At 39.0% G+C, this 25270-nt stretch overlaps 1 protein-coding gene across 6 annotated transcripts in view; it reads right to left on the bottom strand.

Moving 5' to 3' along the window:
• SMYD3 (SET and MYND domain containing 3) overlaps positions 1–25270 on the bottom strand; it is a 417003-nt gene that overhangs the window by 54713 nt on the left and 337020 nt on the right. For 5 of the 6 annotated variants that reach the window (XM_074579947.1, XM_074579948.1, XM_074579950.1 and 2 more), the window contains one exon: positions 20403–20513. The exons of the other annotated variant lie outside the window; for it this stretch is intronic. In XM_074579947.1, coding sequence (XP_074436048.1) covers positions 20403–20513 — 111 coding nt within the window. The remainder of the gene's footprint in view (positions 1–20402; positions 20514–25270) is intronic. 6 annotated transcript variants of the gene reach the window in all.

Below are 25270 nucleotides of genomic sequence, written 5' to 3'. Positions count from 1 at the left end.
TAGAGAACAGGGAGTGTCTGTTGGACCAATAATCTCCCAGCCCTCCCTGGATTCATGGCCTTTATCCCTTTTGTAAGAGACTTTAGGATGGAGGGAGCTGGGCAGGATGCCCAGCTCTGGGAAGGATTTAAGTCACAGGTTTCAATGAGATGTTTTCTGCGTTCTCAAGATGCGGCATTTTGGGGATTGGTTTACATAAGAACAAGCAAAGACCTGGCTAGCTGGGCCTTTTACACCTCTGCTGTTCTTCACCAGATTTTCATATACCAAAGAAGTCCTGTCCTTTTTTAAACACTCTAGTTCAAGGCATGGAGGCTACTACCAAACAGGCAGCCAAGCAGGGGCTGCAAAATAACCAGGAGGGCTTGTTGCTGAGAACACGTCTGCCTTCCGGCCTAATAAGCTTTTTCCAAGGAAGTTGTTTCTCTCCCTTGGACAATGCCTTGAAAGTCATGGCCATGTGATATGACTAAGCCAGCTAAAAATACAAAGCTGCCTTGGAGTTGGAATTATGGAAATAATTGAAGTGATTAATAGTTATGCCAAACTGTTTAATTTAATCTAAGAGCATGGCTGTAACAGCCATGGGAGATTTAGCTTTCCAGAGTAACACCCATTCAAAGCATCTCTTTTCAGAACATGTTCCCAGTCAAACCTCCAGGTGTGCAGAGCTGCCAACAATAAGAGAAGACAGGCTTTTTTCATCTGTAGAAAAGGAGAACCCTAGCTGAAGAAAAGGAAGAGGCTTTTGAAAAAGAACGAAGAGGCAGCGACTTGTGCCTAATTATTTTCCTTATTTCTAACACTGACACTAAACATAAGAGTTTGTTCTTGAGAACAACAAAATATTTATGTCTTGGTCTAAAAAATAATTAGACTAGATAATCTAGTTACAAAAATGCATGACAACCTTATGATGGCAGAAACTGGCATTCTTTACAGTTCAGCTTTCACGCATGGAGGCGTGCTGGAGAAAACTGAGAGAAGTGTTGAAGTCTCCTGGGGAGAGCAAAAAAGGCAGCTGCGACACACGCTTTTCCATGGCAAGGACACAACCTTGCAATATCTAAATAACACAGGTACAATCCATTGGAGGCAGAAGTGCCACTGGATGTACTAGCTGAACCCACAATCAAGGATGCAAGGAAAGACAAAATTGATCCTGTGACTTATTTGAGCAATTATTCCAGCACCTGCTTTCCACTTACTCCAAGCACATGCAGGGGAAACTTGTTCATTAAAAGGTGAGTTAACATGCAACAGCAACATTTCAATTCCATCTCTCTATTCTTCCAATACCATGGCAGCTGCTACTACAGCTTTCTTGATAAAACACATCAGGGGGATCCATCATCTTAACACTGAAGCTTTCTGGAAAACTCCATGGACTACCTATCCCTTAGACTACCTTTCCCTGACTGCTTAGACCTGTACTTCTAATCCTTTAGATGGAACAATTTCCAGTTATATTCAGTTCTTCTAGTAAAACAAGCCATAAGCTAAGCTCTTCGCATTTCTCAAAAGAAGGACACTGTGTAGCTTTACATCTTGAATTTAGTTAGGGTACATAAAACACAAAGTCTCACCTACATAATTCAACCAGACGAAATTCTACCCTTGAAATCTGTTTCTCTTTTCAAAAGGGGCAAATGCAAAATATTCTGCAAAGCAAAATTTTCCTGCCATGAAGAACCATTTTTCCTCCTCTAAATCTCATAATAATTCCGCTGTATAAAGGATGGAAGAACAAGATTAATTTTTTTAAATATTTGCTTGAACATCACAATTTCTACAGCTTGTAGGTCAGAACAACATCAGTTTTTGTTTTCCTTTCAGAATACTTCCAGCTTTTATATCCAATTATTCTACAGACTTTTAAATTTGTAGATAGTCATTGCAATCTATGTTTCAGGAGCCTGAGAATGGACATGATCAGCTCGCCCCAGTGTGTCCTGTAAATGCTCATATAAATAGTCTGTGGCACATAATACACCACTAAATGTCACTATTTGCTTCAAATATTACACAGTTTTGCACAGTTTCGGTTCCATTAGTGACACTTGTAAAAATGAAACCATAATCACTTATAACAAAGCTATAACATAAGAGAGAGAGATAAGAAAACCAGAGGGTATCTGATGAGGATTATAATCTGTTTGCATAGTGATCAAATGGAAAATGTTCTGCAGTCCTGGTTTAAGTGCTAGGAAGATTTATTATAAAAGCACCATCTCCTGAAACAATTACAGTCATCAGCCACCACAGAAGTAAGCATTTGAAAATGTTCACCTGTTCTATTCCCTTCTGTTTCTTTGCTCCCATGTTGTTAGTAAGAATTAGATCTATCGCTATCTCTTCTGCTATCCTAGTGTTCTGAACACATCCCATCTTTAACTGAACTCTCCTTAGAAAGGAGAATAATCTTCAAAGTACAGATATATGCTCCTTTTTCCTTCCTGTTATTTCACACCGCGCTGCTTCTTCTGACTACTCTTCTGTTTCTTATACTTCCTAAAAGTGCCCCCTACCTATTCATTCCAAGCGCCACTGCTTTTACAAGCAATGATGTTAGCAGTCACTGTTCTTTGCTATCCCAACATTTAAAATCCTGAGTGTTAAAAGATTCCCACAAGGACAGAACATTCTCTGAGAGAAGATATCTCTATTATCAAAAGAAGCATATAACAACCAGTCAGTGTTCTTGCCCCCTCTGCCCAAATGCACTCCCACAGCCCCAACGCTGCTCATCTGTAATGCACTGCACCTCCAAAAATCTCCTGCACATTGAAAAGGTTGATTAAGGGCTAGTCCTCCTTCCATACTTATGTTACAGGATAGAAATAGGACACGGATTTTCTGTCTTCTCTACCAAGTTCATCTTTCTCCTTCTCACAGCTGGAGGTAGAGAAACAAGCCAGAGATTTGCCACAGAGAAGAACCGTGCAGCACTCCCCGCCTCCCTCCACAGAAGGAAGAAGTGGGGACAGGGAGCTCCAATCAGTAAGTAACTCCTACACCTCTTTTTCTTCTTCCCAGCCTTCCTCCTACAAGAAGTAGGTCCAAAGGCATCTTCATTATGTGCCTATTTCCAGTGTTCAAGTATCCGGTCCCACACAGGCAGAAACAAGCAAAGCTTTGTCGGGGGTATTGGAGTGCCAGGCTGCCCTGAGTGGAGTAAAATACAAGTCTACAGTTTTCTATGTTCAGTACCTTCTCTTCTAAATACACAAATGGAATACAAGAGTGTAATGTAAGCACCAGCAAATGTCAGTTTTACAATGGTAAAAGCCTATAAACTATGGCTCAAACAGAAATCAGGGGTCTAATATGAAATATTATTGGGTATGATATTTTTGCAAGACAGAAAAATCACACTAAGTAAGGATAACAGTTCCTTCTGGACACAAAATTTACACAATGATAATCCAGTTAGACAGCAGCATATACTTCTGTTCTTGTTCTCTTTTGGGGAAAGCTTTAAAAATATTTTTTAAAAGGAAGTTTTCTGGACTGCAATATTTTAACATTTCGCTTAATTTCTAAAAATTTCAGTGGCAACTAGAGATGTGCATCTCACAGAACAATTCCGATCAACTTGATGGATTCAAATCAAAAGAGGTTTTCTTCGGTTTTGTTTGAAGAAGGTGTCAGAGGAGCTCAGATACATTTAAATTAGGGCATGACTTTTTAAAACAGATCTCATACATTAAGCTCTGAAAGCATAAACAACAAATTTCTATTTCTATTTAAAATGAAGCAGCTACTGAACATACGTTTCTAGTAAACTCAGTAACTCATTGTTTTATACTGGGCAGGAAAAGGAAAGCATTAAACGAGTGGAAGATATTGCAGATCTTCTAAAGCTTCACTTTCAGTAAGATGAAGAAAAATGTCAAAGAGAAAATGCGGTATGTAAGCTGCTACACTGTGGCTAAACTGAATCTGTGACTTGAATGCTTCAGAGGAAACGTGGCATGAGGGCCTGCCGAGCAATCACAGGTGCACACAGCTACAGGCACAGCAAGAGAAAGCACACTTGAGCAGTTTACCAAAATACCTGAGGTCAACTCTCATAAAACATTTTCGGACTTCCTCATTTCTATAGATAATTTGAAATCTACACTTTTCTGATGGGACAGCAGTTTGTGATGGAGGACTGTATAGCTGAAGAAAAATGTATACTTTCTGGGAAGCCCAGGCTACTGTGAAGCAAACTGTAATACTAGAGCTTGACTCCACACTGGAACCTCGTCCAGATTTATAGTTGTATACTAGATGAAGTTTAAATTCAGAATCAAAGACCCCTCATCTGTTACTATGAGGGCTGTGGTTTATAGAAGCCTACAGCTTCAGTTAAGGACTTCACTCACCTTCACTCTTGCAAATGTACTTCGTTAAGAAGGAGTGTGTGACATGATCAGTGCACAAAGCCCTCTCATAATTCAAGGTTTACATGTGATTTCTGAAGCTTAAAAAGCTCCCCTGCCCTGTCCCATGAAAAATAATGCCAGCACCCCATAAATGCCGGTTCAACAATCCTTTCCAACAAACATAAGGTTGTCCTGACCAGAAGCTGAGCTGTCAGAAGAGAAGATCTTGTGTTTTCTGTCATGTAGTTCTGAAGAGGGTGAATGGGACACCTGGGAATTCCAAAGCTACTCTGTCTGCAGACAAAAACAACGTTGTGTTCCCTGTGAGGCTTTTGGGAGGTGGCGAACCTGACTGATGAACAAACTGAATTTGTACTTTTTATTATTGAATTCTGACAGTAAAATAAGACACATTGCAGTTGGATACCATATTGCAGCTGTGCAGTACATTGCTCAGTATTAGGCAGGCTACATTACCTCATATAATCGATATCAGCTCTTCATGGATTACTGACTCTGGTGTCTGGAAGTGCATAAAAACTGCACAGGCTAGTAATAATCTAAATTGTATAGGTATTGAAAAATTTAACAGTTGTTCACACCATTCACATTCAAGTGCTCTACTTAGGCATTCAAATCAAGATGAAGATCCTGCATACAATTAGCGCAGAAACCCTTCACATGAGAGTATGAATAACCTTCCCTTAACTTTATCCAACTTAGTTACAACATTACCATATTTACTTGGAAATTTAAAAAGAATAAAAAGAGGTATCAGAAAAAAATGTGGGAAATTCATTAAAATGAGATGCTTTTAATAAAGAGAAAATTAAAAGCAGCAAGTCTATTTTAAGAAGTCAGTTTAATTTAATAAAATTAAATTGGACTAAGATAAGTTTATCCCAATAAAATCTTAGATTTAATTAAGTTTAAAAGTATAAGGAAAGAGAGAAGCAAACAGACCAACAGTTCTCAACCTCTCCAGCTGCAAGTCCAATATCTGTCAGGCTCACAATTCTGCACACCAAAAATAGTAATTGCATTTCTGTCAAACTCATACTCCACTCTTATTCACTGCAATCCCACTTCAGCTATTTCTATGATTTTTTTTAGACACACACATTTTTAAACAGCCTTTTCAAAGATCACTGCATCTGTAGATTGTATATTAGAGAGACGATCTCATAAATGTTTTATATTGAAGTAAAATGGCATCCCTCTTCCTACTGACTCCCCTGCTTATAGATTCAAGGGTCACATTAGTCTTCCTTGCCAGAGGAGAACACAATGTTTTCCATTTCTATTCAGATACCCATGCTGAAATTCATCTGGCCAAATGTAGACATTTGGGCTACCCTTCTATTTGACAGAGAAAAAAAAGTACTCTCAGGGTGTAATTTGTATTATCCTAAAGCAGGGTCCTAAAATAGATCAGATGAATAGGAGTTGAAGTGTGTCCATTTTTCTCCATTTTATCCATAAAGAAAGTCTAGAGTAACTAGCTCAGATGCTGACATTTCCACTGTAGCTGTCTGAGATTTGGTGAAATAAATCATAGTTGTAGATCCCCATTTCAGCTGTGGAACACGTGTTCTCCCTTTGCAGTGGTGGTGCGTTACACTTCAATAGGTCTAATTTACCAAGCAATTTCAGTTACTCTGTATTATTTACCTGTCCTCATAAACATTTATTATTCTTTCAGTCTTTGCCATCCATGAATTTTCCTGGCAATGATTTTGCAATTACTTACAATTCATTCATGAAAATGCTGGGTACTGTAGAAACAGGGTTATTATGCACACACTCTGAAACTATTTGGTAAGCATTATGTATAACTGATTATTACGGTGATTTAATGCTTAAAAGCGTGTTGTCAGAACAGTCTTCAGAGTGTTGTATTGAGTTTGTATGGCAAGGTTTTGGTAGCAGGGGGGCTACAGCGGCGGCTTCTGTGAGAGGCTGCTAGAAGCTTCCCCTGTGTCCGATAGAGCCAATGTCAGCCAGCTCCAAGACAGATGCACCGCTGGCAAAGGCTACCCATCAGCCAGGAACAGTGGTAGCGTTTCTGGGATAACATATGTAAGAAGGGGAAAAGAAGTTGCTGTGCATGGAGGTTAATGGCAGAGCAGATATCCACCTGCAGCCCATGGAAGACCTCATACCACAGCAGGTGGTTATCTGCTGGAACAACCACCCAAAGGAGGCTTGTGGCTCCAGGGGAAGGCCCATGATGGAGCAGGCTTCTGGGAGGACTGGTGCACCCATGGAGAGAGGAGCCCATGCTGGAGCAGGTTTGCTGGCAGGACTTATGACCCTGTGGGGGACCCACACTGGAGCAGTCTGCCCCTGAAGGACTGCACCCCATGGAAAGGACCCACACTGCAGCAGTTTGTGAAGAACTGCTGCTCATGGGAAGAAGTCATGTTGGAGAAGTCCATGGAGGACTGTCTCCTGTGGGAGGACCCCATGCTGGAGCAGGGGAAGAGCGTGAGGAGTCCTCCCCCTGAGGAGCAAGAAGTGGCAGAGACATGTGATGAACTGAATGCAATCTCCATTCCCTGTCCCCCTGCACCGCTGGGGGGAGGTGGCAGAGAAATACGGAGTGAAGTTAAGCCCTGGAAGAAGGGAGGGGTGGGGGGGAAGGTGTTTTAAGATTTAGTTTTTATTTTCTCATTATCCCATTCTGATTTTGATTGGTAATAAATTAATTTCCCCAAGTTGAGTCTGGTTTTGCCCGTGACAGCAATTGCTGAGGGACCTCCCTGTCCTTATCTCAACCCATGAAACTTTCATTATATTTCCTCTCCCCTGTCCAGTTGAAGAGGAGAGTCACAGAGCAGATTTGGTGGGCACCTGGTGTCCAGACAGGGTCAACCCACCACAAATGTATATACTTAGAGTGTATAAATTCCTGTAGTAAGAGAAAAGACACCAAAAAAGCTCAAAGCTTTCATTAGTCTCAACCATCACAGCCCAACTGAATTTTTAAAAAGACCAATAATGGTCAGAGATCAAGTGTTATTATTAAAGCTTTTCTGCTTTACATGCACTCTTTGTGATAAAGACCTAAACAAAAAACATTACAGACACAATTTCCTCTCACAAAAAGCAGCATACAAGAACGCTAGGCTACTTAGCAAGAAAGCAAGATAGTATCTAGAGAAAGCTGTCAAAATATAAACAAATACACAGGGCTAGCAGCTAAGCTTCACCGTAGCATCTTGCCTGGATGAGGGGACTCTTCAAATGAAAGACATGTATTTAACACATTCTGAAGTCATTCCAGTTACGTGTTGGCCATTCTGGTTGCTGACCAAGCATTTCCCATATTTATTTTTAAATTAGGTCCCTTAAATACTACTACTACTACTTTTGGTGAAAAAATAGTCATAATTACACTAGGGCTATTGTAGTTCTTTTCACTGCCTTTTCTCCATACTGTTTTACAAAATCCTTGTCGCCCACACAGCTCGCACCCCTGGGGATGACTGGAACTTTGCAGGCCCAAGACCCCAGTGCCTACTCCCAGTCAAGACGATGGAAGTTGCAGTTTATTGCATGAGCAACAGGACCAAGTTTTGTGTCTGTAACAGCACGGCCTTTATAAATCTCCTAATTTTAGGAGTTTAGAGATGACTGCAAAATTCCCTTCCAAGCTGCATAGGTTACAAACTGAAATGAAAATTGATTGGACCATGGGAAGAAAAATCACATAATCACAGAATCACAAATAAATTGAAGTTCCCTATTTATCACTCATAAAAACAAGGGGATGGGAGGAAGGGAGGAAAAGCAAAGGAAACTATCTGCAGCATAGCATCAGAGAAATATGCCAGACCACCCAAAAATTCTTGGCACGTTTGTAATTCCATTGCCATTTCCAGCATCAGTCCAAAAAAACTCTGTAGGTAATTTCATTACCTGAGGAAGGATACTGTTCAGCCTAATCCCTAGCAACTCTGAGGCTGGTATTGCAGATTGTTTTAGACATTACTCATTTGTTAAGGCAATCTCTAGGTCTATCTTACCAAACAAATTGACAGCTATAAGGCAAATCTGCTTTATTCCTTAATTCTGCAACCTGTGGAGACACAGAGTGCCACTGAGGACATTTAGTGGCTGAAAAGAGATATGTAGGTCCAAAATCCTCAGAATACTTAGGTATTCACAATGCATAATCCAATCCACATTCATCAGTGCATTGAAATATGTACTTAAGTTTATATGCATGCATAAACTCTGTTAAAGTTAATATTTATGCGAATGACTAAACACTTCACTAAGTAGAGGTGTAGCTATTTGTGTATCAAAGTTCAATTTATGCCTCAGTGATTTGAAGAATTTGTGCCCATTGAATTATTGGATCTAACTGAAGATATACTGACATGAGGTTAGATATTTATTTTGAACACTAATATCAAAACTATTTCATATCTAAATGCATGACATATCACATGATAAAATGGTATCTATTGTAATTATGTATTTTAATGTATACTGCAATGTAAAATAACAATATTTACTGCAGCATATGTTTTCTGAATGAATGGGTATGAAATACAGGGAGTTTAGGGTTTGGAAAAGCACATGAAACATGGTTAAGATCATACACAGTTGATCAATCTACTCTATACCTTAAAATACTTGACAGGTATCAAAAGAGAAATTAGCAATTCCTAGAGCGCTGAAAAATTGACTGCCTAACTCACTACCACGTTGCTTGAATATTCAGTGTCAATGCTCAAATCCACACTGACCAGTCTCAAAGTTTTTTAAAGTCATGAATAAAAAGCCCAGTTGAATTTATTTTGTACAACTGCAGCTCTTAAGAGAGCACAGCATGTGGAATTTCCTCATCTAGAATTTTGCCAACAAATTTGATCATCCCCTAGCTGAGTATTAGTTTCATATAATCAAAGGAGAAGTATGTAAATACCTTTAAACGATTTTGTACAGTGTTCTAGTCATTTGAAGAACTTCTGCTTTGGAGAATTATTATTGACTATCCTCTAACTAACACCAATTTAAACCAGTAGAGCTTCTTCCAGTCTTTAAGGGAAGCAGCTAGCAACACTCCATAAGGCAAATGAGTGCTTGAAACAAACTGTTTGCAGTACCTTTCTAGTGCTCGATTTTTCTGATTCAATAATACGACCATTTTAGTCATTGTCACAAAAAATAGGAAAATGGCCACAACCCAGAGGTTGGACATTCTGTAAAATGCCACATTATGTAAAATGGACATTCTGTAAAAGGACATTCTGTAAAATGCCACAATGTCATGGAAACTATTATAAGGCCTTTGAATGTTTCTCAGGGCCTTCATCTACTGTTTCAATAGCTATCATGCAGCTGGTTCCTGTTGACTGTCATTGTTACAAGTTTCTATGTGACTCAGCAATCAATGGTGATCGGCCAATGTGACTCAAAGCAAGGAGAGGTAGCCTAGATCACAAAACACGTACTGAAATCAGACTTCCTGACTCACATGTAAGCAACTGTTTATGGGACCTGCTGGAACAACATAATTTGGTCATACATAATCTTTATTGGATTTCCAATTTTCCAAAAATGTTCATGGTACTAGTAATTAATATCTCTGTCTCCTGATAAGTACTGTCCACTAAGTACTTCGTTCACCACTTAAAAAACACTGTTCTCCTAAAATAGTTTTCCCAATCAGATAGCATGCCTTTTAGAGGGGTGACACTCATCTATCTCAACCCCTCCTTAAAATTTCTTTTGCAGGTGAGGGCTTGGGGTAGGGGAGAAGCAGCTCACTTTGCATGGATCCCCACCTTCATTAACCATATACGATGTACTAGTAAAAACTTCACAGCATCTTTCTCCTCTATACCAAATGTCTATAGATTCAAACTACTGTATCATTAGAATCATAGAATCTTCATGGCTGGAAAGGACCTTTGAGATCATCGAGTCCAACCATACACACACAAAAAATCCCCTACAATCTCTGCCACTACAGCATGCCCTGAAGTGCCACATCTACACATTTCTTAAATACTTCTAGGGACGGTGACTCAACCACCTCCCTGGGCAGGCTGTTCCAGTGCCTGACCACTCCGTCAGTAAAGTAATTCTTCCTAATATCTAATCTAAACCTCCCCTGCCGCAACTTCAGACCATTTCCTCTGGTCCTGTCATTATTCACCTGGGAGAAGAGGCCAACACCCACCGCTCTACAACCTCCTTTCAGGTAGCTGTAGAGGGCAATGAGGTCTCCCCTCAGCCTCCTCTTCTCCAAGCTAAACATGCCCAGCTCCCTCAGCCTCTCCTCATATGACCTGGTCTCCAGACCCCTCACCAGCCTGGTAGCTCTCCTCTGGACACGCTCCAGCACTTCAATGTCCCTCTTGTACAGAGGGGCCCAGAACTGAACACAGTACTTGAGGTGAGGCCTCACCAGTGCCGAGTACAGAGGCACCATCATTTCCCTGCTCCTGCTGACCACGCTGTTCTTGATACAAGCCAGAATGTTGTTGGCCTTCTTGGCCACCTGGGCACACTGCTGGCTCATGTTAAACTGGCCGTCCACCAGTACCCCCAGGTGCTTTTCTGCTGGGCAGCTTTCCAGCCACTCTTCCCCAAGCCTGTGGCGTTGCTTGGGGTTGTTGTGACCAAAATGCAGGACCTGGCACTTGGCCTTATTAAACCTCATACAGTTGGCCTTGGACCATCGATCCAGCCTGTCCAGGTCCCTCTGTAGAGCCTTCCTACCCTCAAGCAGATCAACACTCCCACCTAGTTTGGTGTCAGCTGCAAACTTACTGAGGGTGCACTCAATCCCCTTACCCAGATCATTGATAAAGATATTAAACAAAACTGGCCCCGAAACTGAGCCCTGAGGGACACCACTGGTAACCGGCCACCAAGAGAATTTCACCCCATTAATCACAACTCTCTGGGCACAGCCATCCAGACAGTTTTTTACCCAGTAAAGAGTACACTTGTCTATGCCATGATTTGCCAGCTTTTCCAGGAGAATGCGGTGGGGGACAGTGTCAAAGGCCTTACCGAAGTCCAGATAGACAACGTCCACACAGTAGCTGTAATCATACCAAAAGCTTTCAAAGCCCAGAAGCACTATTTTTGTGCACAGGAATGATGCAAACTTAACGTAAAGTTGTACACCATAAATATTTTGAGAGTAAAATATAGTTGTCTAGATATTATCAAAGAAGTGCAGAAACTTTCATTTATATCCAGCACTTGTCAGCACTACGACGAAGATTCATGCCTTATCTTTTCTAAAGCAATATGATGCAGCAACGTGTTTTTCTTAATGACTGTGGTCAGGTAAATCTTGGTCAGAGTTGTGATACCCTGTTTTACCACGCTCCCCATTTCAAATCATTGTTTGCAGTGTAATCAATGGCTTTCATACAATTCACTGGACAATCTTGTGGAAAGTAACAGGACATCCTGCAATGGGTCAACAAATTACACAGTCCTCTGCTGTAACTCACATGGCTACAGTAAATTCAGCCTTTTCAAGCCAGCTGCCTTTTACACAATTGAAAGTTCCTATTAATGCCTAAAAATAAAGCTCAGAAAACGCAAAATTTATAACTACAGCTTTAATTACTGCATTGCTGTGATATTAATTAAATTATTGGCACATTACTTACCATAGCAATTTTTCAATCCAAAGCACTCAGCCTGCAGTTTTAGTTTCAAAAGTTATAAACTTCCTTGCTATTCAGATGAGCTCATTCTTGTTTTAATAGACTTCGGAGGATATTAGTTAAGGACTGGAATTGATTTAGGCACTGAAGAGCGCGATTTTGTCTTTCTTAAGCTATGGCGCTTCCTACGAATGCACCCAAAGCCCCAAACTTTGAAGAATTACATTGTCAAAAAGAAATTAGAATGAAGTCATGATACGTGATGACCTTGCCAAAGGATCCTAAATCAATCAATAAATCAATCTTTGAAAAATAAAATCAGAAATAAAATTTGGCTTGTGAAGAGTGTCTAAAAGTTTAGAGGCAGATGACAGAAAAGCCATCTTTCTTCATTTAAATAAGAGGAGTAGAGTGAAAGACGCACTACCACAATGTGGCATGGGAAATAAAAACAATGTGACCCTTGTAGTAAGTTTCATACTGACATATTCTGAAGAATAATTAGTCTTTTTAATGTTACTTGTATAATGGGTATTACATATCTATTTTATGGAGGGAAATATGAACCAGGGTTGTACATTACTTATCAAAGATCACAAAACAAATAGCAGCAAAAGACACCAGCCACTAAAATGTACTGTGTGTAATATATTGCTCACTAAAAAGGTATAATATCTTTTAAATTGTCCCTGATGTTCCATACATGTACCCATGTACATACATACATGCATACAATATAGCTTTTCTCTTTAAGATCTCTTTTTTTCCAGTGTGATACACGTCCACCACATAAAGTAATTGCCATGAAATGGATAACAGAAAACACCTGCAAGTAGACAGGTTTAGGAGATTGTTTAGGTCATAGATTTAACAACGGGAGAGATTACCAGATTAAAATTTGGATTACTAGATTCAGTTTTTCTCCAAACTTTTTTTAACACATTCTTGACTCATATAAAGCAAACCGATGATATTACTTCAGGCCCCACTGTGCACAAGTCTGCTTTACAAAACCACTCATTATTCCTTTCATTGGAATAATCAGAAAAGTAGGACAATAGACAAAGCAATGAAGCTAATCTTTTGTTTTATGAAGTACAGTAACAGTAATAACTAGCTCTAATGACCGTCCCAAGGAAGCTGGATGTCTGGAAAGGGGGAACACTGCTAGCTGGGCACTTAAATATATCCACTACAGCCTGAAGCAGTGATGAGAGCAGATTCCCTTCCCTTGGCAAAAAAAGTGTTTCTGCTTAAACATCTGCCAGAAGATTTACATTTCCTCTTAGATGGCTGGGTCTGAAAGGAATGAGATTCTGCTCCCCTCAGATGAGCAGAAAGCCCGACTCCTGGGAGAGTACCACACTCCAACTCCTACGTCAGCTTGAAATACAAAATTGTTGGACCGAATTGATGCAGGTTTCCCTATTAAGGATCCCCTGAACAACAAAGGAGTCTGCATACAGTTCTGAACTCCTGTCTGTTTATAAGAACAGCAGTATCTTTTCCATGACCTTTGACAACCCGAGTGAGCTCCAGCTGACTGCTGCCAAGTCGTGACCAGAGCACGCTGAAGCAGGCCTGAAGCAACCGGGAGAGGTAAGTTGTCATGTAAAAATGATCACAGTCCATTTGTCACTGTCTGACACTGTCTGTGGGACTGCCCTTTGATGGAAAAATATTACAATGCTGAAAGATGGAAGAAGCTTCAGAAGTCATGTAAGAAATGCTATGAAGCTGAAGAGATGATGCCTTTTTAAATGAACAACAGAGCCCAGAAATTAGAAGTGGTTGCCTTAGCTTTTAGTGTCATTTTTGGCACTAGAAAAAAAAAAAGAAAAAAAAAGGAAAAAAAAAGCCCTCTGTCCTTGGCTGTTTGGAAATACATCCCAAGAGGGCAAGATCCTCCGAAAGGGAACAGAACACTGTTAGACTGACTGTCAGATTTCAGGAACTGATCCAGGGTTTATGTCACTACCAAATGTCTTGCCAGAAGGACGGAGCTGTTAATCAGCCAACCACCTATGGAAAGAATCAGCGTTGTGTCCCAGTGGGCTGCTAATTACTGCCACTGGCTTTTGTAGGGACTGGTTATACTAATGTTGGGCTGAAAGGGTAGGTGGGTGAAATACGATTGAGCTCTGGCTTGACTTCCTTCTGTAGTTTGCTTCAAAGGCAGTTCTAGCGGCAAAACAGTAAAAAGAAGATGAGGAATGAACCGATGATGTCTAAAATATCTATTGCAAACCCTATCTTTTTATAGGAAATGGATAAACCAGCATTTTGTTCAAACAAAGTCCTGATCCTTTTTTTTTTTTTTAACACCCCCTTAGTATCATGACTAGAGATACAGATGCTCCTACTTTACTCTTTGCTTTGATCAAGGAGTTTTATGTTGTTAGCTGTATGAACAGACTTGTTTTCAATAATCATATTTAATCCTTGCTTCTCAGGCTTCATGGTTTGAATTAACTTGGAGATCTCATCTTTCATATTGTACTTGGAAAACTTAGTGAGAATGCAAATGCCTGAAAATAAATAAATATTGGGGAAACTGGGACGCAAACTTCTGGAACTTGACAATTCAGCAATTTAAAAAGACACTTCTTAACATATAATTTTGTATTTCCTGTGTCCTAAATATATGCTCCCTGAGGGAGGGGTGATATTTTTGTACTAACACCAGTACAGTGATCTTAAATGAAGCCTTTACATGCTAATTCAAAACAACAGTTCATAATAATAATCTTCATGTAACAATGCCTCTATGATTTAAGCACATGTTCTTCAATGGGATTCAACTTCTGTGAGACAAATCCACCACAGACACATGCTCTAGCAACAAATTTGATTAATTTACATAGAGGACCATTTACATTTGACGGAATTCCTAAACTACAGCTGTGTTGTTTCCTAGGATAAGAAATAGAATGTCAAAACTTCTAGTGGGTTCAGGAACTTATTCACTTATTCACTTATATGGAAGTGCAATACCAGCTAAAGAATTACAGGTGACATTTTTATGCAGATGTAGATGGCTTGGCTGCTGTTCAGGAGACATAATTTTGAGAGTGCTTGAGTTGGAAACTGGACTTGTGATGTTCTCTACCAAAACTCAAGTTGCAATATAAGTAAGTACTAAGCAAAGCAATAAACTGATTAAAGGAATAACGTACTTACTGGCATTATGTTATTATTAGCTTTGGCAACTGTCAAATACTGGCCGAATATAAAAATGATTCCGATTCAAACCCATTGCTTTTGACCTTGTAATAAATAAAAGCCTTCCAAAAACCAAGCTAGACTAAAATATTAAATCCCGGCTCCAAAGGAGAAAGACGACTAATAACAAAGTGATTCTATAAGCACAAATCTCCCTGAAATCCTTGGCTGAAAATGTAGAATGTGAACAATACCCTGGCTCATGACTGTGGAAAAAACTATTCTGCATTTAAAATGTTTGTCATCAATGTAATCCCATCTTTAATTATAACTAATGTAAGGGGCTTTTATGTGCTGGAATGGTAACACGTTGCCAAGAGTTCAGCTTTTAGGAAGGCACACATTTCCTAACTACAGTGGAGATTGATCTTAAAATGGAGCAAACAATTATGTATAAAGCTGTCAGAGATACAATGAACTGAAGACATTACAGTAGCAATAACTTGGAGTACTCACGGTCAGGTAATATTCTATGAGTGACTTTTGGAAAGATATGAGTTTTTTTCCTCTTAATGATTTTTTTCCCAACTTGGGCCAAAATCCATTAAAAATATCGGTTAGATTTGTAGATTTGCCATTTAATTTGGCAGTAACTTTACTGCCAAAAGGTGCACTTTAATCTTATCTTAACCAGTTGACACTGATGTGTTAGCACTTGCTACTCTTCCCTTGTCAATTCAGCATCCAAGCTGCTTGACCAGTTGCTAAAAGAGACTGGCCAGCATTATGGTATGACCTCGTAGAATCAAAATGCAGCTGACATGAGGCCCAGGCACTAAAAATGATTTGAGATCCACAGGTCCAGCTATTTGCCACTGTCTGCCTCCATATTTTCTCACCCTTGATAACAGCTATGCACCTGGATTATTCCACGGCTGTGCAGAGATTCACTTTGAAGTCCTGTCATCAGCAATAACCAGTGAGGTACATTTGCTCCCATGATATGCAATGCAATTGTGACTGCACAGGCACAGACCTCTCCATTTGGTCTAGGGCTGTGTCTGCTCCCACTAAGCGTGGCAGTGTGCATCAGCTGAAGTTGATGCTCAACTTCAACAGGGTCCCTGTGGTTGGGCTGCAGCATAAGAATACCTGAAAATCCAGACTTTGCCTTATTACAGTCCCAGATATAGACCATTGTGCAAGTAAACTGTGTATACTTAGGCAGTGGTTAGGGAAGATTCCTGTGCTGTATGATGTTGCTATATCTAGCTAAAAAGACCAAGTGACCGTGAATTTTAAAGTCATTGCTGGTGTTGGAGTGAATTTTGCTGTTTTATACAGCTGTGACAGGAAATATTACAATAAATGAGAAATGAAGAATATTTCTTCATAGACGTCTTACCTCTTAAATCATAGGTCATCAGAGAACTGAAATATTAGAAAAAGTCCACGCAGCATCATGTAACTTAGAATGGCAAAAGAGCACTCTGACACATTACTCTTGTTTGTATGTATAGCTAAACTGTGTAATTGTAGTATGATGTAACCACTACCTGAGTTTAATCAATTTTAGCACAAATAACAGTGAACAAGCAGTGACATGGGCTGTAAGATATACTTGTCTAAAGCAGCAGCCAGAGAAAAATGCTTGAAGTAATCTGCATAAACAGCTTTTACTGACAATCTGGATGTTACTGTGCTGAAACCTACATAGTTGCAACTGCATCTGCTATCCATGTCATCTCACACAGAAACATAGTCACCTGATTCTTGATTTTGTGTTTATATAAACTTCATGGAACAGCATAATTTATCTCACCCAACTTTATCTGTCTACAGTGTGGGTATTTACTTGAAGGAATTCTTTTAACCTCTTTTATATCCATTCCAGTTTTCATAGATTTCTACCACAAGACAGTATGAATGAGCTTCTTGTCTTTTGTTTGGGTAGAGAGGGAGGCTAAAAACTGGCTTAGATTAGATACCTAACTAAAGTTAGGAGAAATTAGTAGCATTTGGTAGACTAAATCTGTTATTTGCTCATGTAGATGTCTCTGAGGTTAAATATGACCTTTTTTTTTTTTTTTTTACAGCACTGGGATACCACATGGCAATGGTAACTTCATAAAGCACACAATTAAACCTCAACTGAACCTCAAACCATTCCACTTCAAGCAATTATTCTCATTAAAACAAACCCATCAGTCAAAGCTAAAAGACTTTAGAAAATGCAGCATCTTCCTCTATTATCCTTTGGACATCAGAATACTCGGCAGAAGTATGAATTGCCATCTTCATGCTGCATTTGGGGAAAATGAGCAAAACAGAGCTTCACAGAAAACTCACAAAAAACGGTCCCCGATTTAAACAGACTGGTCTTTACTTGAGCACATAAGACTAAATGAGCAAGCCTTTAGAAAATACAGCAGGAGACATTAATTTCATTGATAGAAACTTGCAAAGTATTTTTATAAATATGAATAAATTAGCATACATGTAACTAAGTACTAATACACATAAGGTTTATATGCCCTTCCTATAAACGTTAATGTATACTTCCCACAGAATTCTCAGGATTGCTTTAGAAACATTACAAAAGGTGTAGAATAAAAGCTACAATGGAAATGACTTGACTTATAGTTTTACTGTAAATTGCGTGCATCTCAGGAGTGATTCCTGTGCTTTCCCAGGTCCCTAGTATGTGCTCAGCAGCTAGCATGCGGACTCAGCAAGACTGGAACTTGGGGATTACAAGAAGCTACAATCTCTATAAGAGTTTCTTAGAAAAAGGATTCTAGCTTTTTTGATGAGATGACTACAACTGAAAAAAAACCCCCAACACCCAAGAACTTACTTGAAGGCCTAAAGCCAAACTGGAATTTGCAATTTTACCTATAACAAAGATTTATGAGATGGATCGCTGTTGACTAAAGCATGGTATTTACAAAGCAATGTTGTAATCTGGGAATTTACTGTTAGCTGACTATATTTGTCGAATCACAGTGTTGAATCTGCCACCCTTGATGACCCAAAGTTGCAGCAGTTGCCTACACTGTTGACAAAGACTTCACCTTTTAAAACTTTCCCAAGATGTCTTGGAAATTTGTCTCAGTATCAGGGGTATTTCAGCAGCGATATTATTGAATAATTTTGCCAACTGATGACATTTAAGCATCTAAATCCAGCCATTCTGTAATTTTAAACCCCCAGAATTTCCAAAAATATTATCTCCATTGTAGCTGCAGTGTTACTTGCCTCTCAATTTACAGACAGTGTCAGAGATCAATGGAAAAAAATTAAATCTATGTTTCCAAGTTAGTCATGTAAACAGTTGTATTTATAAAATCTCTGTCACAGAGAAATGAAATACAGTACTATGAGGACTGCTGCAGATTACATTTAATCATCCTAGACTGAAGCTGAGGATAAAAATGTCTTCTTCATAGACATCAACAGACAAAGTTGACATGAGGTTCCTACCCCTTCACAGACCTCTTTATATGGTAACAATGAAGAAACTACAGAATTTCAGAATGCAGTCATAAAGAGCTTTCCAAACATTTTGCAATCTCATCCCCACAGGGAATTTTGACAATGGGCAAAAAAGATCTACAGAAGATGAACTCAAAACACAATTAAAAATTCCAAAGAGAAAAAATCATTAATTATTTTTAACCTATGTATGAGACTATTGTTTTCATCAATATATGCACATATAATTACACTGCAATATTTTTTGATGTTGTATGTTGACTCTTACAGTGAAGTGTACTCCAGCCTGTGGATCTTGTTTCTTAAAACATTCCACATGCTGAATGGTCTTTACACCACTTGTCTACCCTTTCAAAAACTGTTAATCCATCCTTAAAGACTCTCTAGCTTGCTTATTTTTCTTAATTGTCGCTGCATCTGTGGCGATACCATTCCCCAAAACTAATCTAAGATTTCATGGCACTTGAGTTAGCATCTTTAAAAGCAAGACAAAAAGAGGTCCTTCCACTGCCTCCCAGTAGCATTGCAGCTATCTTTATCAGGCACAGAACGCCAACAACTTTTGCACATGGACAGGAAGTAATTTAGCATTATGTCATAAGCCTGAAACTTTTCTGTGTTCCCTTTTTGAACTGCTTCCTGACAAATCAAAGAATACATTTTGTATGCAATGGGTGTACTTTGGCTTGAACAAAATGACACACACACAACTGTCCTACTCAACACAGAGTTTAAACTTTGGTGTGTGTTTTTTTTATTTTTTTGCTGTACAGCAATTATTTCATGAATTGTATCATGCTCCTTGGAATCACATTTTCATCATACCTTTCTACCGTTTCTAATATACCGGGAAGACGTTTAGCTATGGCAAGTGACTCACCCAAAACAGGCATTTGTGAAAATACGAACAAGTGTACATATAACTAGAGAGACAAAGTGCGTAAACTGCTATGAAGCCAGCCTCGTTTTGCATATTCCTTTTGATCTCTCAGCAGGCTTGGAGCCAAAATTATTCTGGCCAGGCAGTATAAATATGAAGCAACCCAGAATATAAATTAAACCAGGCTAGGCTGAAGCCTAGTAAAAGGTTACACTGAACAAAATTTTATCTACTGCAACTACTGACCTGCTACTCCAAGAACTTGTGAAAGAGAACGTTTTTATGTTCTCTGTAGTTTTTAGTACAGTCAGTCATCCAAGGAGGTTCACCACTCTAACAACCGCTGATGAATATGTCTGGTAGTTCTTGAAAATTATTGATGCAGGTGTTTGTAGGAATTAATTTAACATTATTATGGGGATAACCACAGCCTTCCTGTGGCATCAGACAAGTAGCTTTAGTTAAAGTTCCAAGATAATTCTTTCAAATAGAAAAAAAAATCCTTTCCTTTCTGCTTAAAGTCACGTTAACTCTCATGTTCAGAGGTCCTTGAATCTCAAAATGATCTAAACCACATCTTGGAACTGAAAGTGGTTCCTAGCTTTATGAACAATGCATGTTTTAGCAAGAAATTATTCTTATCATGTTGTCAACATTTCCTGCTTTTCTTTCCTTCACGGTTGTCTTTCATAGCAACATAAACAGCACTGAGGGCAGAGGTCATTTTCTTCTCTATTCTGGCCATTCAATTAGTAGCAAAAAGAGAAGTATTACGTAAAGGAAGGGAAGCTGCTGACAAGCCTTGGAAAATTCTGTTTCATTGGCAAGGAATTTCTTCACTCAACCTACCTTTTCTTGATTCTGGCACAGAAGACAGTCACATTCAAAGCAATACTGGCGCATCAGTTGCTTTTGGCGTTCGCTGGTGGGCATCAGTGATTCAATATAGCTGACGGTGAGCTGTGTGCAGCACATACAAAACCAGAGTTGGCATATTTAAAAAAAACCTCCTTATTCAGTGTATGTATAGTTAAGGTAACATTTCTGGATGCAACATTTTTACAGCATAAAATAAAATTTTATCTTAACAAATTATTTCCTAGAAGAAATTGTCAACTTTTTCAAAGGGCAAGAAAAAAGGCCAAAAATAGTTTCCACAGAGGAACACTTTTTGACATTGCCAGCTGAATATTGTTTGAAACTATTAATCGCCCCCTCCCCCTCAAATTATCACTATTTCAACTTTTCATCCTAATTCTGAAGAAAAGAAAAAAAGAGAGAAGAAAGAGGGAGAAAGAGAGGGGGGAAAGAAGTTCAGTATCTGAATTCCATGTGCATGAAATCTCATTTTCTGTCTAGCTCCAAAGCCTGTGTATTTAGCTCTGGAGTTATACAACATCCAACTGTCTCCAAAAATTTTGTCTCAGGGAAGCCTCTACTTTCTTGCAAATATATGTTTGAGCCTGAGGAAAGCTCCTCTTATGTCACACCTATCTCCAGTATGTCTGTGGTGTTTTCTTTGTGACCAAGGAAGCACAAAAGCATTGCAGTCAAAGTTGTTGAAACTATTGACAAGAAAATCCATTAAAATGATAAAAGAAGATGCTTATATTTGTGCCATTTTCAACTCTTCATGCTGTACAGAGTGAATTCCAAAGTCTGTAGTTTGTTCACTTTGACGCCTGCCAGAAGGAATTTTACAGGGCTAACCATTTGTAGAGTTCTTCAAATGTTTAAAGTGCACAGGCACAAACTAATGATACGGGAAATAATACAACAAAATAACAGCCCAGCTCAGACCAGCATTCAGTCATACATGCTATTGAGTGATTACGCTATACGGCCAACACACTCTGAAACACTCCAGAGAGTCCACAACTAAAAAAATCAGGTCACATTATTTCATCCTGAGCCTAGACACTTCAACTAATTGGGAGAATTTTCACATGGTTCTCAGTTAAATCATGAGACTCCACTCAAAGAAATTACAGGAAAACCTGACCAATTTGTAGTAATGACTATGAAATCCATTGTCAGAACCTGCATTTTGCAAATTAGGGAGCATTCTAATTAAACAAGCAATTAACAAGGAAGTAAAACAATGCATGCTTTTTTTTTAATTTATTATTACAGTGTAATTTGATTACATATTGAAGGAGAACTATATTAAAAAAAGATTACTGAGATGGCAAAGTCAAGCATTTAAAATGATCATAAGCCGAAAGCCTGCAGAAAAAATAAATATGGTCTCCTAATTGAAGATTAATAGTATAATTAATGAAAAGAGACAAATTAAAGTTCCACAGATAACCAAAATTTAGAAAGTGTGAGAACTTTGTTAGGTTTTGCATTCTATATAGTGGTGTTCTGTCCCAGCTTGTGCGTGTCTGAGACAAGAGGGGATTAGTTTCACCACTGTTGGTTTGGAGAAGAACAGTCTGTACTACACTTACACAGGAGCTGTAGCCTTCCATCTGAGCTTTCTGCAGTGAATGGATGGAAATTGTTTTGCCTGTTTCTTTTCTGCTCTTTTCTCCCTGTTTCTTCTGTTGCCTGTTTCTTCTTCTGCTCCATTCTCTCCAATCTGTCCCTCTTCTCATTCTCTCTTCTCCGCCCCTGGACATGAGTATCATTTTCCAGTCTCATTCTCCACACTTGGTTATCTAAACCTGGTTTCCAGCCCTCAGTTCTAGCTCCTTACATAGCCATTCTTGGTACAATGGGCCAATTCCTTCACCCTGCCAGTCCCAGATCTGCCCTTCTGCCTCCCCTGCATGCCTCATCTTACACCTTTTCCCCATAGTTGATCACCAACACTCTTACTCTCCCAAATTAACAGTCCTTGTTGCCCTGCTCTGGTTTCTCAATCATCTTCAGTGACCCCACCAACTTTGTCCTCATTTCTTTCCCCAGCTAGTCCTACTCAGCATCCTCCCTGGTGTGATAAGAAAGATCTGTCTCCCTTCCTTCCCACAAATCAGTTTCCAGTCAAGCTGTAGTCCTAACTCATCCTTCAGCCATTCCAAGCCCAATTTTCCTCTCCCATCTCAAGCCTCTTGTCTCCTTCCAACTCACAAGTGTTTTCTGTCAAAACCATTCCACACACTGGCTTGTTCCCTGTCTCTTATCCTCTGCATAAACATCACTGGTTCTGACCGTGTCCTACTGGGCTTTAGGTTCAGGTGGCATCCATCAGTAAAAGAGATTTAGCAAGTTCAGGCACAGTGCAAGACTGTAGGAATCTTCTGGGACAAAATCATTAATGTGAGATTATTCTATTGTTTGCCAAAATACTTAAGACAATGGTTTAACCCCTATCATTATTGTTGAACTCATCATTAGGCAGAGTTCAGTTATATGACTGCAAAACAAACCCATTGCCAACATCGAACATGCTTTATCTATCTTCAGCTTACAGGCTTCATCCCTTTCTCTCATCATTTTTGGCCTTTTTAAAATTTCATTCATGCTGCAGAAACCTTGGAAGTAGAAACAAGTTTGAAACCAGTAATTTCTTTTTCAGAGGTTACCAAACACTTGTGGATATGAACAGTAAGGTAATAACGTGCTCTGCTTTAGAGCATATGACTGGGCAGAAGGAGGAGGACAAGAGTTTTTGTCACATTAATATCTCCTTTTAATGTTTTAACAACTTAGGGTTTTGCTTGCTGTCAGAGGTCCAAGTCCAAATTCCCGCTCCTGCCCGCAGAAATCCATAAGTGAAAAAATGTTTGTAGCTGGCAGACTGAGTGGGAAAATGTAATTAGAATCTTTAGAAATACGACCAACCTAACGGTGACTAAGTCTACACTAATAATTTAATCGTTTAAACATAAAAATTCTGTATTCAAGCCTCTCTCCTACACTTGTTTTAATTTTGGATCCTTTCATTAGATGCAAGGCTCATTTAACTTGTACATATTTAGGAAATATGCCCATTTATCAATGGTTGTCTTAATGGTATGTGCATGTGGGATGTATGGTATTAATTAAAACATTATTTCAGCTGACCAAGGCTTGTCTCTTTATTGCATCGCTTATAAAGAATGCAGTAAATCTTTTCCCCCAAACTGGAGAATATATATTAAATAACATTTATGAAGGCAGGGAATTATTTAACAGCCATGAGACTTATTGACTATCAAGACTTTCTCCTTAAAAATGCAGCACTGTCTGAGCCCTGCTTCTCGCTCTGACACAGAAATTCTTTAACTATGGGTATGGTGCTTAGTTTCTCATGTTCCTCATCTGCCAAACAATGTGGACACAATTTTCCAGTACTGACATGCTGCAGTGGACTTAATTTATGCTTTTTGCAACAGGCTATAAGCTACAAAATTTCTAGACAGAGGTTTCTGTAGAAATTCGTGATCAATTATTTTAATGCAAACAGCAGCGGAAAAAAGCGAGTCTTCTTGTTTTTGCAATCATTAGTCTCAGGGTCTTAGGAAGGGTTGTGTACAAAAATCTGTTCCTGATACAGAGTTATATAAGTGGTGAACAGTCAGTGCTTTTTCTGTTTTGGCATATATTATCAAAATGCCTTCTAACTCAAGGAAAGATTTCATTTTAAAACATGTAATGCAACAGAATATAATATGTCAAACACACAGACATAAAACTTCTCCTCACAGAACTGTAACAACAGAAATATTACATATCTTGGTTGAAATCTATCACGAACATAGATTTCATTGCTGGTTGTCTGAAATTATGATTTGCATTTAGTATTAATTTTAAAAATTAGTTGCTCTGTAAAAGTATGGTTTGTTATGTGACTTTCTGCAGAAAGATAAATTTGCTCTAACTGAACTCTGAAGCTGATGAGATGCCATGCACCCATTTTTGGAGCAGAATTGGACCTCAGCTAATACATGCTGTCTCTCGGCAGGATTAATTGATTTGAGCTATGCACTGATATACAACTTCTGATTGGAGAATAGGCAAAATGAACTCACGTCTGGCTGCAAAACACCAGGTAATTAACAAAAAGTCAATTGAAATTATAACACACATCTTAATGCTGTTTAAAGTGGCTGCAAAGGGTAGGGAAATGACGAAGACCTCTTCAGAGCAAGCTGCTTGTCTTTTTGAGAAAGTAAATTTGCTGATAGGCTGCCTTATCACTAAAGGAGCCCTGGTGATCCCTAGGTGAATAATTTTTGCTTTCTTATAATCCTTTTGCATTCTTACCTTTCTTTGCAATACCTACATTTCATTTTTGCAAGGAAGAAAGTGCAAGAAAAGGAAATCTTTGTATCCTGTCAAAGTAACATCACCTAAAGTTACAAAAGCTGTGATAGTCAGCACTACAACTCATATTATCTTGAGGAGCAAAATGGTGATATAATTAGTTTTGAGCTGCTGGAAGCAAGTTTCAGAAAATCCTGTAGTCTTTTAAGTAGGGACATATAGAATAAAATGCCCACAAAAATCTATTCTTTCTTTCTTCCTATTAGATTCAATTATGCTCAAAAAACTGGTAGAGAGTAGAGTCTGCAGAGCGCTAAGAGACCCTTGAGACACTTTCTAGCCACCTCCACTCCCAGTCTATGCATGGACATCAATAGTTGCTTCCAAACCTTGTCTTCCTTCCAATTCTTTTGTCCTCTCCTCTTCTCCCTATCTGTTCCATTCCCTTTATACCAGTTGCAGGACAGAGAACACTTAAATTTAGTGGTGATGATTACCAGATGGTTAAGCGCTAGACTTTGGGG

This window comes from Larus michahellis, chromosome 3 (genome assembly GCF_964199755.1).
Source record: "Larus michahellis chromosome 3, bLarMic1.1, whole genome shotgun sequence".
Taxonomy (NCBI): domain Eukaryota; kingdom Metazoa; phylum Chordata; class Aves; order Charadriiformes; family Laridae; genus Larus; species Larus michahellis.
This window is presented reverse-complemented; position numbering and strand designations above follow the sequence as displayed.